The 18,445-nt window shown below is 37.3% G+C and overlaps 1 protein-coding gene across 14 annotated transcripts in view; it reads right to left on the bottom strand.

Annotated features, from left to right (window-relative positions):
• Positions 1-18,445, bottom strand: part of ppfia4 (PTPRF interacting protein alpha 4) — a 191,498-nt gene that overhangs the window by 1,239 nt on the left and 171,814 nt on the right. For 5 of the 14 annotated variants that reach the window (XM_055183402.2, XM_055183409.2, XM_073876005.1 and 2 more), the window contains exons 15-29: positions 16,490-16,718; positions 16,078-16,113; positions 15,742-15,872; positions 12,239-12,357; positions 12,051-12,132; positions 9,902-9,983; positions 9,527-9,727; positions 8,706-8,768; positions 8,349-8,375; positions 6,180-6,355; positions 5,994-6,091; positions 3,741-3,916; positions 3,453-3,521; positions 3,186-3,366; positions 2,866-2,962 (exon numbers count right to left, since the gene is read on the bottom strand). In XM_055183402.2, coding sequence (XP_055039377.1) covers positions 2,901-2,962; positions 3,186-3,366; positions 3,453-3,521; positions 3,741-3,916; positions 5,994-6,091; positions 6,180-6,355; positions 8,349-8,375; positions 8,706-8,768; positions 9,527-9,727; positions 9,902-9,983; positions 12,051-12,132; positions 12,239-12,357; positions 15,742-15,872; positions 16,078-16,113; positions 16,490-16,718 — 1,732 coding nt within the window. In that variant the 3' untranslated portion in view covers positions 2,866-2,900. The remainder of the gene's footprint in view (positions 1-2,865; positions 2,963-3,185; positions 3,367-3,452; positions 3,522-3,740; positions 3,917-5,993; positions 6,092-6,179; positions 6,356-8,348; positions 8,376-8,705; positions 8,769-9,526; positions 9,728-9,901; positions 9,984-12,050; positions 12,133-12,238; positions 12,358-15,741; positions 15,873-16,077; positions 16,114-16,489; positions 16,719-18,445) is intronic. The other 9 variants (XM_055183405.2, XM_055183408.2, XM_055183411.2 and 6 more) reach the window with 5 other exon arrangements.

The raw sequence follows: 18,445 nt of genomic DNA, 5'->3' as shown, positions 1-18,445 counted from the left end.
AAATTCAAAATGGTTTGCAGCTCATTTAAAATCATTCACAAACATAAAAATAAATAAAATGTAACATGAAAGATATAGATTTTATATATTATAGATTTTAAAAAATGAAAAGCCAAAATACAGCCCACGCCAACTCTTATGTTATTCTGATCCATAGATGTGGCTCATGCCGTGATGTAAGCAGTTCTTTACATTGTTGTTGTGATTGACAGAAAAAACATTAACATATCCCTCCTGAACATTCACTTTAAGTCTGTTGATTCTCTGTTATAAAGAAGTTGCAAGAAGTTGTAGCGTTCAAGAAGTCAAAACATAACAAATTTCATTCATTTCAATTGAAGCTTGGGGACTGTTTCCATTACCCTTTAAATTGTGCAAATTGAAATAGCGTATTGAAAATGTGCCAAATTGAATCACGGCAATTTCGCATAAAATTCCATTCATCGCAAAAACGTTGTTACTGTATGCTCGGGTGAGGTGTTTTTTCAAGCAATTTGAAAAAGGAATTTATTGCAAAACCATATAAAATCGAACACACCTGTCACCATGGTTTTTTAAAGAGCACCAATGGTCCGATTCACGATTTAACATTTCCTTTTCTAAGTGCAAAAGCTACAAACCCCAACGTAAACGATGACACGAGTTATCGTCTGCAATGTAAATCTCTTTTCTTGGACTACAACAAACACATGGATTGTAGGCAACAGTTTACTACCTGGGATTGGTGATGTAGACAAGACCGACATTATCATAATTCCTCTCGCTTCGGACTCACAGCCTGTAAGTTAACTCCTGTTAGCATTGTATTGTGAGCGAATCTTTCAAAAATGGTAAGGAGCGTCACATTTTCTCTGACGGCAGAGGCATTCAGGCCAATCACAACATACAGATTAGGTGGCCAATCAGGGACAGAGAGCTTTTCAAATCTGTGCGTTTCAGGAAGAGAGTGCAATCTAGAGATACAAAAATGTACGGTATGTGGAAAATAATGTGTTTTTTAACCATAAACCACGCATTGCATTATACCAAATACACAAAATAACATAGGTGCTCTTTAAATGACCTATAGCGAGACAACAAAATTATGTTTTAGTCACATAACATCGTTTAATTGAAACATCGCCATTTCGCAGTAGTTTTTTGTCGATACACTAAAGTTTTTCGCAAATCTTTAATGTAAACGCAGCTAGTGCCTGTTTATGAAAAGAAGTGGGTGTGTTCAGCTATGTGACAAAGTTGAAAAAAGTTAAAGCACAACACTAAAGAGTTTTTGCTCTTTGCTCCCCCTACAGGTTAGAAGCGTAATTGCCCATTACCACTATCGTAAATATTGCAGCATAGCTGGCTCTAATTGGATTGTAGGTCTGCCGTAAAGCAAGTTTTTGTCGTTTTTACTCGAACTACAGGACCGCGACCCGACGGTTGGAAACTTCTTTAGTGCGGTTTTGGCCGATAGAGGGCTGCAAATCAAATGTGATAGTGGCGTTCACCCTGTTTCAAGTGGATGAACCACTGAAACGTTTTTGGAAACGTTATTTTAAGGTAAAAAAAACTCTTTAGTGTTGCTTTAAAATGTATGCAAATGATTAGCGACTTTCGTGAGCAACCACCAATGGGAGTGAAGCAGTTCAGCTCACGTCATCCAGCTTTATGGCACCAGAATTATGGCACTTTTTCATTGCATGGTACGGTTTTAAGTGAGCCGCACGGATACTTAAATGTGATGTGTGAACACTGCAGATCACAGATTTGTCAGAGAGAATTGTCACTACCAGCTTCATTGCTAAATCCAAAATTATCTTAGCTTCGTATGTTGTCGAGCAAATCAAGTTATGTCATTGGCTGCGTAGAGAGTGACGTATGGTATGGCGATTGTGGAGGCAAAGAGTAAGGGCCAAAACAATCCTCTGCATTTGTCAAACATCACTAAGAAAAGTGCGTACATTACATTGATATTCTCTCCTGAATGCAGAGGCATCTAAGATGCCAGCATTAACGGAAGCTAGTTTTTTTCGTTTGTAAAGTTTTAATTATGGATATTTCTATTACAAAATTAAATCGATTAACCTCAGAAGGCCTTTATTTATCCCCCTGGGGCAATGTGGATTACTTTTGCGAAGGATGGATGCACATTTTTTGGGCTTGACCCTATATTCATCCGCTATAAAGATTAGAAGAGCTAGGACATTTTCAAAAATATCTTAATATGTGTTTTTATGAAAAAAGGTTAATGTTACTCGGATGGCTTGAGGGTGAGTAAATCATGGGGTAATTTTCATTTTTGGCCAACTATCATTTTAAGACCAAAAACATATTGTTGTATTTCATCATAATACGACTTGATTAACTTTAAAGAGCAACTATTGTCCGATTCACGATTTTACATTTCCTTTGATGTGTAAGTGTGTATTAGTACATGTTAACGATATACAAACCCCAAAATAGTTATTGTTTCCAATGTAAATCTCTTTTCTTGGACTACAACAAACACACGGATTGTAGGCAACAGTTTTCTTCCTGGGATTGGTGATGTAGAGAAGACTGACATTATTATAATTCCTCCCGCTTTGACTCACAGCCTGTAAGTTAACTCCTGTCAGCGTTGCATTGTGAGCGAATCTTACAAACATGTTAAGAAGCGTCATATTTCCAATCACAACATACAGATTAGCTGGCCAATCAGGGACACAACGCTTTTCAGATTGATGAGTTTTGTACAAAATCAATGTGGAAAATAATGTTTTTTTAACCATAAACCACACAAACACATTGTATTATACCAAATGCACAAAATAATGCGGTTTTTAAGCAATGAATAGGTGCACTTTAAAACATGAAGCCGTATGGCTACACAGAACAGCTTACCTGTTAGTGTGAGTACAGTGATTAGTAAAAGCAAGTTAGCAGGAATAAGTCCTGACAGCTGAAGGGTCTAGTCTCTGCGGGGCCGGGGGACCGGCTGCTGAACCACAGAGAAGAAAACATGCAGTGAGTTAGGGACCCCTGTCCTGTCTAACACATGCGTTCACAGCATACATGTTTTGCATATGCAGAATTTAGTGTCATATGACATGCTGTAATGTTATGTTATGTTAGCAAAGGCACGTGTTGTTAGTACTGTATTGCAACCACTTAAGCACAACATGCTAGTGACTGAACTCATTTTACCCCTGCCCCCTTTCTACCTTCTGGTTGCAGCTGTTTCTTGGGCACAGCAGTCATGGAATGAGGAATGGACATGGTGCTGAGGCGGAAGCCAGCGGGAAGAGTCTCTATGGAGCCTGCCATCATACCCAGACCCTGGCCATCTCTTGGCCTGAAACGCTTACGCCATGATGGAGACCTCCGAAATGATTTGTCATCACACTGTGAAGATCAAAACAAATAGTTTTAGTGACTAACGTGAAACCAAAAACACATTTCATTTAAAATTACCTTAAATTTTCATCTACCTCTTCCAAACGCCGGTCCGTGCCCAATGCTAAGAGATTATTGAACTCCCTCTCCAGTATCTGCCTGGCCTGGGAGACACATCAAAGATAATGAAATATATTGGACAATCATATCATTTATTCATTTAACAGATGCTTTTACCTAAAGTGACTCACAAGTGAGGAAGCATATGAAAACAATTGCCTCAAATCAATATCAATTACATGAAGAAAATCCAGGTGTTCACTGAAAACATTAAACCTCTTTTGTCTCCACATAATCTTGGTCTAAATATTTCTGGTCCTCACCTGTGTGTTCTGCATGGGAATTTGCAGAATAAGGGCCAAGCTGCTGAAGTCGAAGGTCTCATCGAGGGCGATGAGAGCTCCGTGCACTCCGCTTTCCAGCAGGTTATTATTGTATTCCTTCAAACCGATATTCTGAATCCACTGCATCACGTGATCATTGGTCCACACCAGAGTATCTGAAGGTAAAATGGCTTTTTAATTTGATATTACCTATGCAAGACACTTTTTGTAAAAGCTGTTGGTTGGCTGAAATATATTTTATTTAGGGTTGTCACTATACACGGACAGAAGAAATGGTCGAAAATATGTACCCCAGCTGTCACTGGGGCTGTACCCTTTCAAAAAGTACAGCTTAGGACCTAAATAGTTGATATTAGTACCTCAGAGGTACACATTGGTACCTAATGTATACATGTTTGTACCTAATGGTACATATAAGGACCGTCAAAAGTGTACCACTAATATTAAAGTTAATAATATTAAAGGGGACATATCATTAAAATCTGACTTTTTCCATGTTTAAGTGCTACAATTGGATCCCCAGTGCTTCAATAAACCTAGAAAATTTGAAAAAGATCAACCCAGTCACTTAGTTTTGGTAAACTTAATAAAAAATAATTTTTAAGAAAAAAATTCTTAGTATTTTTGTCTTGTTTTCAGTAAAAAATATCGGTAACACTTTATTATAATGTTCATAAATTAACATTAGTTAACTACATTAGTTAACATGAACTAATGATGAACTGCACTTGTGCAGCATTTATTAATCTTAATTAATGTTATTTTTTTAACAATTACTAATACTTTATTAAAATTTGGTTAACGTTAGTTAATGCACCATGAACTAACATGAACAAACAATGAACAGCTTTATTTCTATTAACTAACATTAACAAAGATGAATAAATACTGTAACAAATGTATTGCTCATCGTTTGTTCATGTAAGTTAATACATTAACTAATGTTAAATCATGAACATTATAATAAAGTGTTACCAAAATATCTATAAATTCTTAAATTAAAATTAAGATTCTTAAATTAAGAAAATAAGTCTAGTTTTGAAACCAAAAATATCAAATTTACGTGATTTTGTGCATAAAATAAACAAAAAAATCAGCCAATGGGGTAAGCAAAAATTTTTTTTTAAACACTAAATTCATTCATTGGCAGATTTGTTTTGCTCGTTTTATGCACAAAATCACCCAAACTTGATATCTTTGGTCCAAAAACCAGACTCATTTTCTTTGGTTTGTATTGCTCATCAAGAAAAAGCATCTTCATTTAAGATTTTTTAGACATTTTTACTGAAAACAAGACAAAAATACTAAGACATTCATTGTTTGCAGTGCATTCTCTGCAAGCATGTGAAAAAATAGGTAATTGAAATTTGGCTCCCCTTGTGATGTCAGAAGGGGATAATACAGCCTCTTAATCTGCACTATCCAACCACGACACTGCCATTTAGTGCAGAGATCAGCTCATTTGCATTTTAAAGGACACATTTTTGCTAACACCGACAAAAAGGCAATTTTAACATGTTAATAAATTATCTATATGGTATTTTGAGCTAAAACTTCACATATGTACTCTGGAGACACAAAAGATTTATTTGACATCTTAAAAAAGTCTTGTGAAATGTCTCCTTTATATTAAAATGCAAAGTATTTGTCAATCAGGTGGCCTTGTCAGTCAAATAATTTGAGGTTACTGTATTGAGTTACTACTGATACTACAGGCAGATTGGCATTGTTACTTTACGTGTCAGTTTAGTATCAAAATAACTTTTGACTTGCAATTTCCATCAACGTGTGATAAACATCAACAAAGCAAATCTTGGAAATGGCCTGTGTACACAACTGTACCGGCTGTGTTTAGAAATATCTGTATTTAGGTAACAGTATACGTGCAGTCTGATCATTCTGCACAGCTGGTGCGGCCTGCTTTCAATTCTGTGCATAATGTACATAAGTGTGTACGTCTTAAGCAGTTGGTGCGTGCGCGTCTTTAGCGAAGAAGATTAAAGATTTGAAAAAGCTCCGACAGCTGTGTCAAGTTCAAGTGTTATGCTGAAGTTCAGCCGGGCGCCGTCCCTTTAAATGGATTTGACACTAAAAAGTTCAGCTGTTGACCTCTCACATTCCAATTCTGACAAAATACACAGGTATTGCCACTAGATAGTGCTCTTCTGTTCATATCATAAAAGTAATGAATCCAAAAAGTGTAAAAAATGACATACAGTAATTTAGTCATACCTTTGAGGTCATGTTGAAAATCTTCTCTTCTTCGTTCTAACTCTTTCCTGTCATAGTTAAGTCTTTTTAAACACATGATGCCATAGTGCAAACTAGCTCTGTTGGACAAAAATATTTTATGAATAAATCAATTCACAGTAAGAGAGCATTTCACTTTGCAATAGAGTGTTCATGGTCGCTGTTTACCGGTGAAAGCTGTCCACCATCTTCAGGTGTGTCCTCAGGTCTTTCTTCGTAAGGTGGTCCAGCATCCGAGCGTCCACCAGGCACTCCATGAAGTAGCTGCGGTACTGAGGCAGACCCAGACTGGGCAGCCATTCATTCCCAATCCATTCGTGGTTCATGTCACCATATGCTAGCGTCTGACATAGGCAAAAAACATTATTAACCTTTTCAATTAGATAAAATTTATTAGATTAAATTTATCTTTGTATTACTGTAATGTATTCAATTTTGCTCTCAAAGAAAGTGAAAAATCTTTGCACTCCCTACACTGTTAGAAAAAGGTACCAAACTGTACCTTTTCTGTCCATGTGGTAGTCCCCTTAAAGGTAAATATTTGTAACTTTATGGGTATAAAACAAATTGAAATGTTGTACCTTTTGCCGTACAATATTATACCCTAAAAAAACCTATTGTGTACCTTAAAGGAACACACCAACTTTTTGGGATTTAGCTTATTCACCGTATCCCCCAGAATTAGATAAGTGCATACAAACCCTTTTCATCTCCATGCGTCCCGGCGTCTGATGCACCCACGGCTAGCCTAGCTTAGCACAAATACTTGAAGTAAATGGCTCCAGCTAACAAACTGCTCCCAATAAGTGACAAAATAACGCCAACATTTTCCTATTTATATGTTGTGATTTGTATAGTGTGTTATATATATATATATATATATATATATATATAAATCTATAAAAAAGCACCAGAGAAGCGTCGTGGTAAGAAGCAGAGAGTTTGCTTAGAGTTGCGCTAATCACTTCGCCCAAGTAGCAGTGCTTCGCCTTCTGAGAATATAGTTTCTGGTATGTATACAGTTAAAAGATGGCTGCGTCTCATATGACCTTGTTATTTGTACACGGTGTGACTATACAAATCACAACATATAAATAGTTGGCATTTAGTATGCTAGCTTGAGCTATTTACTTCAAGTCTTTGTGCTAAGCTAGGCTAGCGGTGGGTGCGCCAGACAGAGTTACAGCATGCACAGAGATGAAAGAGATATGTATGGACTTAACTAACTCTGGGGGATAAAGTGAACAAGCTAAAATCCCAAAAAGTTCAAAGAACAATTTTTTACAAGTAAAATTTTAGGAGTACAAAACAGTTAACTGTACCTTTAAGGGGAGGTTCACAATTCGCACCTTTTGTGCGGCAAATACGTTATTTTGAATGTAGATGCGCAACGCACTCAAATAGAGAGTGACGTGGTTGCAAAGCAGTTGCGACATGCTCTTTTTCCATGGCCGTCGGTGCTGCAGCAAGTAAAAAAATATTTAAATTTTTCAGAATGGCGCGTCGGAAAGTGCACGCGAAAGATGGAGGAAAGCCACAAAGTCGAATTTTCCGCATGGTTTTAGAGGCAATATATGAACCGCCCCTAAAGGTACACAATAGATCCTTAAGGTACAGTAATGTACCCCAAAAGGTACAACATCGTAATATGCATAATATACCTGTAAATGTACAAAATGGAACCTTAGGGTACCACCCCAGTGAAAAAAGGTCAGGTTTTGTACCTTTGAGCATGTATGCAGACTATAAAATATATAGGAAATACATGTTTAAAAAATAAATAAAAAATATGCTGGAGTACTTAGTAATTTCCACTTTACAATGTAATAAAAAACAATTTAAATAATTTAAGTAACAATCTAAGTAAATTTTTAAACAGTCTTTAGTGTAAATAATTCCACAATTTAAAAGTTAGATCAGCAAAAGCCACATTTCAGAAATCAGTAAAAGTCTCTCAATAGCTGGGTTTCCACAGTCGGGCCTAAAGCAAGCGAGCCAGTATGTGCCAGGACCGGTTGCATTTCCACTGTCACTTCCAGCGCCTCACTGGGTCTTACTGGCCCAGGTTTGGTCAAGGTTTTCTGTCCGATGGTCTCAGTCAGGTCTTCTTTCAAGATTAAACTTCTTACAGTACTTCCCGCTGAAATGGATGGGGTTATTTGATGTCGTATCCAGGCAGGAGTATTAAGAATGGGGTTTATGGCCTGACTGTGGAAAATTTAGCCTCACAGCTGGCTGGCGGAGGTTACTGGCCCCGCCCACCCTGTTTAAAGCCCTGACTCGCACAGGCCCAACAGTGGAAAAGCAGCTAATGATAAAGACAGTGAGGTCTCTCACCTGAGCCCAACTTCCTTCCTCATTCTCCTGCCAGTCAAACCCCAGTGTGACAGCGTGTTAGACAGAGCAGACAGTATTAGCCATACTCTCTTTCAGATACAACTCAGTCAAAGTGAATGAAGCAGACACAAACTACAGCAGCTGTATTGGTTGTTAGCAGGTAGCATACTTTGCTAAGTGCAGTTAGTAAACAGTGAGGAATTTTGAGTGAAGCACAAAACATAGGACCACAATCACCTCACAGTTGCACATAAACATGCATAGGTTTATTTAAAGCGCTGTTTTGGGTATATTGGGAACCATTTTTTTAGAGAGTAGCATATGCATGGCACATGGGAGTCACCCAGATGGACTTACCATTTTAGAGGAGGTTGCCATGTTTTCCATCTCCTCGTGAGTCACCCACACATTTCCGGAAGACTGAGAAAGAGACACATACGCACAGATTAATGATCACACATGGCATTATATCTCATTTTTCTTTAATATCTATTAGTCTTATTTTTATTTTAATAAAGCTTTTTTTAGGACTGTCAAAAGATTAATCGCGATTAATCGCATACAAAATAAAAGTTTTTTGGCATAATATATGTGTGTGCACTGTGTGTAATTATTTTATATATATAAATACACACACATGCATGCATGTATTTAAAAAACATTTACATTCATATTTATTTATTTAGATTTTGATATTTTTTATATTATATATCAATTAAAAAAATTATACATAAATACATTTTTTCTTTAATTTATACATGTATGTGTGTATTTATATATACATAGTAATTACACACAATACATATACATACATATTATGCAAACACAAACTTTTATTTTATATGCGATTAACCGCGATCAATATTTTGTCAGCCCTACTTTTTTTTGCATTGTAAAGTAAAGTTGGAGACGTGACAGGAGGTATTACAAAAATAGTACACGAGTACTATTCTGATGACGAAATTTGCGTCAGGACCATCGCATATGCGTAAAAAGTGAAGTATATCCATGCTTACTACTACATTACTAAGTATGACTGCAGAAGAATAAAGTTCAAGTATTACAGCATCATCATTTAGGTGCAGTTGTCTGCAAATTACAGTAACTAATCAAACATAATTTGTATATTTGTTCAAGTGAATTGTATGAGTTAAAGTGAGTGATTTTGGAGTTCTTACTGTGCGTGAGGTCAACGGAGCTGAAGGACTTGTTAGTGAAACCATCTCCTGAATAGCCAGCCTTAGCTTTAACCGATGTAGTGGGTTACTGATGCCAATCTCTCGCTGAATCTCTGTGTCTGACAGCGCCGACATGATCGCGCCGCTCTTCACGTTAGCGCGACACGCCGCCACGTACCAGGCAGGCATGCCCACCCACAGCTGAAGGATGTCAGAGAGAGAAGTGTCAAAATGCATCTTCATTATCTTCATCATCATCATAGAGAGTGAGTGATTATCATAATTATCATCATTCCCCGTGATTTGTGTGATTGTAATCATGGAGATCATGAGAGCTGAGCACTGTGGAAGGGATAAAGCTTGATGTCTCTGTACCTCGAGCCAGGAGACGACGGTGGGACCGTCCCACTGAGCGAAAGGAAGTCCTTTCCTCCTGGCATCCTCCAGCAGCTCGTGTCTAATAGCAGACGAAGAAAGGGGAGTGCTTAGAGGATATACATTATTCATTCATATATACAGTCTTGTTCAAAATAATAGCAGTGCAATGTGACTAGCCAGAATGATCAAGGTTTTTGGTGTATTTTTTGTTGCTACGTGGCAAACAAGTTACCAGTAGGTTCAGTAGAGTCTCAGAAAACAAACAAGACCCAGCATTCATGATATGCACGCTCTTAAGGCTGTGCAGTTGGGCAATTAGTTGAAAGGGGTGTGTTCAAAAAAATAGCAGTGTCTACCTTTGACTGTACAAACTCAAAACTATTTTGTACAAACATTTTTTTTTTCTGGGATTTAGCAATCCTGTGAATCACTAAACTAATATTTAGTTGTATGACCACAGTTTTTTAAAACTGCTTGACATCTGTGTGGCATGGAGTCAACCAACTTGTGGCACCTCTCAGCTGTTATTCCACTCCATGATTCTTTAACAACATTCCACAATTCATTCACATTTCTTGGTTTTGCTTCAGAAACAGCATTTTTGATATCACCCCACAAGTTCTCAATTGGATTAAGGTCTGGAGATTGGGCTGGCCACTCCATAACATTAATTTTGTTGGTTTGGAACCAAGACTTTGCCCGTTTACTAGTGTGTTTTGGGTCATTGTCTTGTTGAAACAACCATTTCAAGGACATGTCCTCTTCAGCATAGGGCAACATGACCTCTTCAAGTATTTTAACATATGCAAACTGATCCATGATCCCTGGTATGCAATAAATAGGCCCAACACCATAGTAGGAGAATAATGCCCATATCATGATGCTTGCACCTCCATGCTTCACTGTCTTCACTGTGTACTGTGGCTTGGGGGTCGTCTCACAAACTGCCTGTGGCCCTTGGACCCAAAAAGAAAAATTTTACTCTCATCAAGACAAAAAAATGTTCCTCTATTTCTCTTTAGGCCAGTTGATGTGTTCTTTGGCAAATTGTAACCTCTTCTGCACATGCCTTTTCTTTAACAAAGGGACTTTGCGGGGGATTCTTGAAAATAGATTAGCTTCACACAGACGTCTTCTAACTGTCACAGTACTTACAGGTAACTCCAGACTGTCTTTGATCATCCTGGAGGTGATCATTGGCTGAGCCTTTGCCATTCTGGTTATTCTTCTATCCATTTTGATGGTTGTCTTCCGTTTTCTTCCACGTCTCTCTGGTTTTGCTCTCCATTTTAAGGCATTGGAGATCATTTTAGCTGAACAGCCTATCATTTTTTGCACCTCTTTATAGGTTTTCCCCTCTCCAATCAACTTTTTAATCAAAGTACGCTGTTCTTCTGAACAATGTCTTGAAAGACCCATTTTCCTCAGCTTTCAAATGCATGTTCAACAAGTGTTGGCTTCATCCTTAAATAGGGGCCTGATTCACACCTGTTTCTTCACAAAATTGATGACCTCAGTGATTGAATGCCACACTGCTATTTTTTTTAACACACCCCTTTCAACTAATTCAACTAATTGCCCAATTGCACAGCCTTAAGAGCGTGCATATCATGAATGCTGGGTCACATTTGTTTTCTGAGAATCTACTGAACCTACTGGTAACTTGTTTGCCACGTAGCAATAAAAAAATATACTAAAAACCTTGATTATTCTGGTTAGTCACATTGTACTGCTATTATTTTGAACAAGACTGTATATATATACTGTATATATGACACACGACAAGTTGTCTGAACTCTGTACGTATTGAAAATTATTGTATGTGAATGTGTGAGCTATCTTTTTCTAACACCCAAACAAAGTACATTTCCTATGGCAGGTGCTAGTTAGGAAACCAACGTTTTCTGTCACATTAATGGTCAGGTGACAGAGAAACAAGTACATAGAGGATGGTAACATATACTCCATTTACTAGCCCTTCATTAAGTGTTATTTAATAACTTGTTTATCTGCAGAAGATGGCACTTTGCCGTCTGACCGCTTATAATTTTGCTTTAACTGAGCAGTGTAATTGGATAATGGTGTTAGTAAGCGTGTCAATGTGAGATGTGAGATGTATCAGTGATCATTAAAGAGTAAGACTTACTTTTTCTTCATCCTGCGGTCTCTCTCTGCCTGGGTGCCCAGTTTGCTCAAAGTCATGGTGTCGCCAATACCCATCTCGAAATCTAAAGGTCAGTCACAACAATAGTTAAATATAACTTTATCTAATGCTCTGTAAAGGTAATGAAAACTAGACTTGTACAGTAATGTTTTCATCTAAATTGGTAGTACCTGGAATAACAGGTGGTGTCATCTGGCCGTCCCTGCTCATTGGCTGGTCTAAACGCGCTTTTTCTTTCTTACCAAAGAGACGGCCAATGGACGACTTTATGCCCTTCTTTTTGTTTCCACTGGGGCAAAAATATAAAGAGATGAAAAGTCATTCAATCAATTTCAAAGCTGGTGATTTTCAAAGCAATTTTGGTGATGCCAAAACAGTCCAACCTTGCTGAAAACTGCATAACTTACTGTTAGGATTCTGCCTGTATCTTGTCTTGTTGTATATCTAGTTCTAGTATGGCAGAGTCCTGACAGTACAATGTTTTATGTTGGAGATACGTGGTTTTGGGATTGTTTTATAAGACCACGTATTTCCTGTGTTTTGTCACTTTTTACACGGCCCCTTACCTGTTATTATTTTCAGCTGTTCCCCTCATTAGTTCTCTCTATTTAATGTCCCTGTGCTCTTTGTTTGTTCTTTGTCTCTTTCACTGTGAGTATCGTGTCCTGAAATATATCCTGTCTAGTTTATCGTCATTTAGTAGAGTCTGGTTGTCGTATTGATCTAGTTTAGTCAGTGTTTGTTATCTAGTGTTTGTAATGTTTTACCCCCTCGTGGGTTTTTGTTTTGTTGTTTTTGTTGTTAATTAAAGTCTTAAGTGTTTTTGTATACATCTGTCTGGGCCTGGGTTCTTGCTTTGCCATTTCCTGACACTTACTGCATAACAATGTATTTACATGCAATATATCTTTAGTTGTAATATTTAGTCTGTGCTGCTGAAAAACAGTTTGTTAATCCTGCACATGTGCATTTAAATATATCAATGTTGATGCTCCATCACTATGACATGACTCCCCCCGGCATCACCTTATATTTATGTGACGCATTAGTAAGGTGCATAATGTAGAGACTGATTTCTTGCAATAATTTAAAGAGCACCAATGATCCGATTCCCGATTTTACATTTCCTTCGTACATGTTAACGATATGCAAAAGGTACAAACCCCAAAGTAAACGATGACGCGAGTTATCATCTCCAACGTAAATCTCTTTTCTTGGACTACAACGAACACACGGATTGTAGGCAAAAGTTTACTTCCTGGGATTTATTATGTAGTAAAGACCGACATTATCATAATTCCTCCCGCTTCGGTCTCAGCCTGTAAGTTAACTCCTGTTAGCATTGCATTGTGAGCAAATCTTTCAAACAAGGTAAGAAGCGTCACACATCCGGCTGACGTCAGAGATATTCAGACCAATCACCAGAGGTGGGTAGAGTACCCAAAAAGTACTTATACAAAAATGTTCTCAAGTAAAAGTATCAATCTAATGATTTACTTGAGTAAGAGTAAAAAAAGTATTAGATGAAAAAACTACTCAAGTAGTTAGTTACTCGTTACTTCCGATCTGACAGAGAAGTAGCACAAAAGCACTGAATTTCAGACTACTTGGAGGGTTTTCACCTCTTAAAAGTCTCATCGTTCTGCTTATATACAAGTAAAGCAGCCGATCTTAGTCCTGCAATGGGTACATTAACATCACATAACGTGTCATTTGAGAAAAAATCTCAAACACACACACACCGATGTTTTTCTGACGATAAACTCTGTATTTATATTCATGTTCACAACACAAACTTGTCAGCATCTGCCTTTAAACATGCAAACAGTAAACAAAAAAGAACATGTGTGTCTGTTTGTTATCATGTTTTTATATGAATAGGTTATTTTCATTGCCATCAAAGTGCAATTACTAAACATAAACAGGAGCTTAATAAAATTTTTATTTGGAACTTTTTTATTTGTTTGTGCAAATCAACTCTACATTCATTATAATATATAATACATGTTTCTTTAAAATCAAACTTTATTCTTTTATTTTTATTCATTCATTCTTTAGGAAGAATTTAAATAAAATACAATCTTGTTTTTATTTGAATGTATTTTCTACACATTAGTGAGGTGTCCAGATTTGTGTATAAATGGAAGACGTCGTTACATTATGCTGTTCAGTTTGTTTTTCATTGTGGGGAAATGATATGGAAATGTGCAGATGTGAACGTGCTGTTAACTTACACTAGGTTTGGTCATCGCTTGCACAAGAGTGCATATGGCAAAAAAAACTCGGACAGTGTGTGAAATGACCATTAATAGTATTCAAATAGACATTACTGAAACACTAACACTTCAGGTTGGATCTTGAATTCCTGTACGCTGAGATGTCAGCTTGTTTATTGAACAAAGCATGCATCGCATTATGAAACTATTCTTTTTGACCTCTTGGAGTGAAAACATAGACCCAACTTGAAGCCGCCATGCATGATCTGCCTCTGATATCTCGCAAAACGCACACGCGCCCTTATCTGCTTCTCCTATCATCTACATGCGGTTGCGCACGCGCGCTAAAGGGTGACCCCACGGTCCCGCGTGCTAAAGGGTGATGCAGCCTGTCTCGCGAAACTTTCGAACACGCCCTATAAACTTTTTAAAAATATATATGCATTAATTATTACCATTTAAAAGTAGCGCAGTAACGCTGCCGAATGTAGCGAAGTAAAAGTTCAGTTTTTTCATTAGAAATGTACTTAAGTAAGAGTAAAAAGTACCCTTAAATTTACTCTAAAAGTACTAGTTACCCAAAACATTTACTCAAGTACATGTAACGAAGTAAATGTAATTCGTTACTACCCACCTCTGCCAATCACAACGTACAGATTAGCTGGCCAATCAGGGACAGTTTTGTACAAAATCAGTGCGTTTCAGGGAAATCTGGAGCTACAAAAAAAGCTACGGTATATTGAAAAGAATGTGTTTTTAACCACAATCCATGCAAACACGTATTATACCAAATACACAAAAATAACGTTGTTTTTAGCAATAAAATAGGTGCTCTTTAAATCAATAACATTTAGCAGTCATTTGAGGAAAAACATGTGAATTTGTGTATATTAGTCTGTGTATGGGAAACCCGTTTTGCAGTTAAACAAGACAGGACACCGTATGATTTGTATTCAAGAGTATCCATAGTGGATCTTAATTAAATGAAAGAAAATCAAAAGAGTTTGGAATGTCAAGAGGGCGAGAAAGATGAGGAAATTGCTGTCTGTAATGTTAAAGTGCCTGGTAGTGAAGATTAAAAAGACTTTTGCTATTGCTCACTGAGACTAAAGTGTGAGCTACACTTTGTAAATGAAGATGAACAAAGGCAAGCTGACAGTAATTAACTAGTTTAAAGACCCAAGAGCAGTTGTGTGTGTGTGTGTGTGTGTGTGTGTGTGTGTGTGTGTGTGTGTGTGTGTGTAATAAACTCTTAACTTTCCTCAAGTGTGCCTGCTGGGTAAATGGTCTAATCTGGTTTAATCAGTACAGGATCTTTTAGCACCTGTTAAATGTTGAAATGTTAAATGCTCTCTCATTTGTAAGTCACTTTAGATGAAAGCATCCGTTAAATGAATACATGTAAATGTAGCACCTGAGACGTGACTGTCTGTAGATTTGTGTTTGTGTGTGTTTACCCTCGGCCATCCTCCAGACTTCCTGTTAGCTGAGCGAAGTTCATTTGGTCGAGTCTGAGACTGCGTGGGGATGAAGGGGGTGATGTCTCACACTTTATGGTGGCCTTATCCTCTCGAGTCTCCACCGGGGACTGTTATACACATATATTCTTGTCAAAACTCATGCACTACCAATCCACACCTCAGCTTCCCTTAAAAAGCTTTAAATACTGTAGTCACCAACTAATATACATTTACTATACATTCCTTAGCCTCAGAAGACACTACACATATTCTGGATAAGCAAAGACAAGTTTCATTTACAGATTAGTTATTTAGAGATGATGACAAACTTACAGCGACTCTCCTGCGGTGTTTCCTTAGATCACTAGGCTGATAGCGTTAGAATGAAAAAAGAGGCGGAGGAAAGAATCAAGCAGACAGGTTATTAAATGTTTCATTGTTAGAGTAAGAAAACAGAAATAGGATTCACTTGAGTTTCTGCTAAAACTCAAGGAATGAGGGAAGAGAGAAATTGTCAGGCATTAAATTTTAGATACAAACAAAGAAGCTGCTGAAAGGGTTAAGGCTAGGTTAGCAAAAACAGTGCATGCTTATGCTTAAGCTTGTGCAACGTTATACAGTCAAATATGATTTTTGGAAACTTGCATCAAACGCCCCAGGGGTGAACAGTTCATGTATCATGGTAGGTGCATGCGTTTTTTTACTGCTTTAATCTGTTTGAATTTTAAGTACATGAGGGTCTCACCAGGGTCATGATGCCTAATTCATGTGCCATTGAACCAGACGTCATTTTGGGAGTGGACCGGCCGCTAACTGGAGGAGAGGAGCTGGCCAGGGAGAGGGCTGTAACTGAGGTGGGGATGGTGGAGCGAGGCCGTAGGGTCACGTTGAGGCCGTCCATACTGCCGCTGTTCACACGACTCTCAATCTCATCTGCACGCAGCTCTGCTGTTTCACGCTCAACCTGGATCATCCTGAAAGAGACAGAAAGTTACAATAAAATATTAAAATATATTGTATGTAATTCATTGCAAAGTAAAGGCTTCCACATTTGTTGACCAATTTATTTCTATGATCTTTATTCTGTGATTACCATTATGAAAATAATTTAACAGAAACTGATTTCCATTTGTCTCTCAATGTACAGGATTCAGGTTTCACTCTATACAAGCCTTCTCAATAAGTGTGTTTCTAATTTAGGAAAATTAAAAAATCTGTATTAACAATTAAAATATGCATTTTTTCAAGCCTACAAATTATATTTGTTTTCCACTGGATACTTCTAGGGGTGTCAGAACCCTAAATTCAGCCACAAAATTCGATTATTTTCAGTTTTTCTATTTACTATTAAGTAAATTATTTGCATTTATTTACTGAAAACTTAAATTGGTCAAAATAACAAAAAAGATGCAGTGTTTTAACATCTTACATACTGCAAAGAAAAAAAGTTCAAATAAATTTTTCAACAACACAATACTAAAATTTTTACATTTATTTTAAAGGTACAGTATGGGGGTTTTTAGCGGCACCTAGCGGTGAGACTGCAAATTGCAACCAACTTCAATTTCGTAACACAATGAGAAACTACGGTAGCTGCCACAGGACAAACATTTTATCGTATAAGACAACGTACTGTAGGGATGAAACACGCTTTATACAACAGTTTGTCCGTTTAGGATTACTGTAGAAACATGTTGGCGACTTCTATGTAAGGAGACCCGCGGTGTATGTAGATAAAAATGGCTCATCCTAAGGTAATAAAACAATACAGTTCATTATGTAAGGTGATAAACCACTGATAATATAGTTATATATATTTTTTATTTTATTTCTGTCGAGAGATCATTCTAAAAGTGACACATTGAAAAAGTGAATATTTAATGAAATAACACTGATGTTTAATCACGTCTTAAATGTGTCTTTTACATTGCTGTTGTTTGACTTTATTGTCACTCCTGAGGTTCGTTTTTGTTGTAATTCAACAGACAGTGGACTTAAATGATCACAAAACATGTAGAAATGATTAAAGGTAAAACTGGAGGGGCCTCTTTAATTTTTCCTGTGGCTGTATATACTGTATTAGGCATCAAGAATACCTTTCATGCATAATTCATATTTTGGCTTCTTATGAATAGAAGTATTTAGCAGGACTTCTCTCATTATTAATTCAGGTATTTATTTAGCAGAAGCCTCATGAGTTTATCCTACATCTCAGTCAGTGACTCATCTCTACTGGCACACTGCTGCACTTTAAGGTAATGGGTCTGTTGCTGTCTGCCATTTATATTCAACCACGTCTCAGATTCAATCTCTGTGATGAGCAAACTTACTAACTCAAAGTCATATATGACAGGTGCTCTTCTTCTAGCGCTTTATGCTGCTGTGAGAGATGCAGACTGCAGTTCGGTGTATGAAAAAGACTGTAGATTTTAGCCTTTCTGACACTTTCTTTTACTGTTCTAGTTCCAGTGCACCGAAGCAAAAAGATAATTTTTAAATTTAGAAGGTCATTGAGTTTGAGAAGAAAGACGAAATGTGCTGTGATCACAAGTAATATTAAAGGTAGGGTATCTAATTTTGAAAAATGCTAATGGTAGCTGACTAGCCATGTAATAACGATCCCACCCTCCATTCAAATCGCCATTCAAAGTCACGCCTCTTTCAAAACAAATGAACACGCAAAAATCAGACGTCCACATCT

The sequence above is a fragment of the Misgurnus anguillicaudatus genome, chromosome 14 (genome assembly GCF_027580225.2).
Source record: "Misgurnus anguillicaudatus chromosome 14, ASM2758022v2, whole genome shotgun sequence".
NCBI lineage: Eukaryota > Metazoa > Chordata > Actinopteri > Cypriniformes > Cobitidae > Misgurnus > Misgurnus anguillicaudatus.
This window is presented reverse-complemented; position numbering and strand designations above follow the sequence as displayed.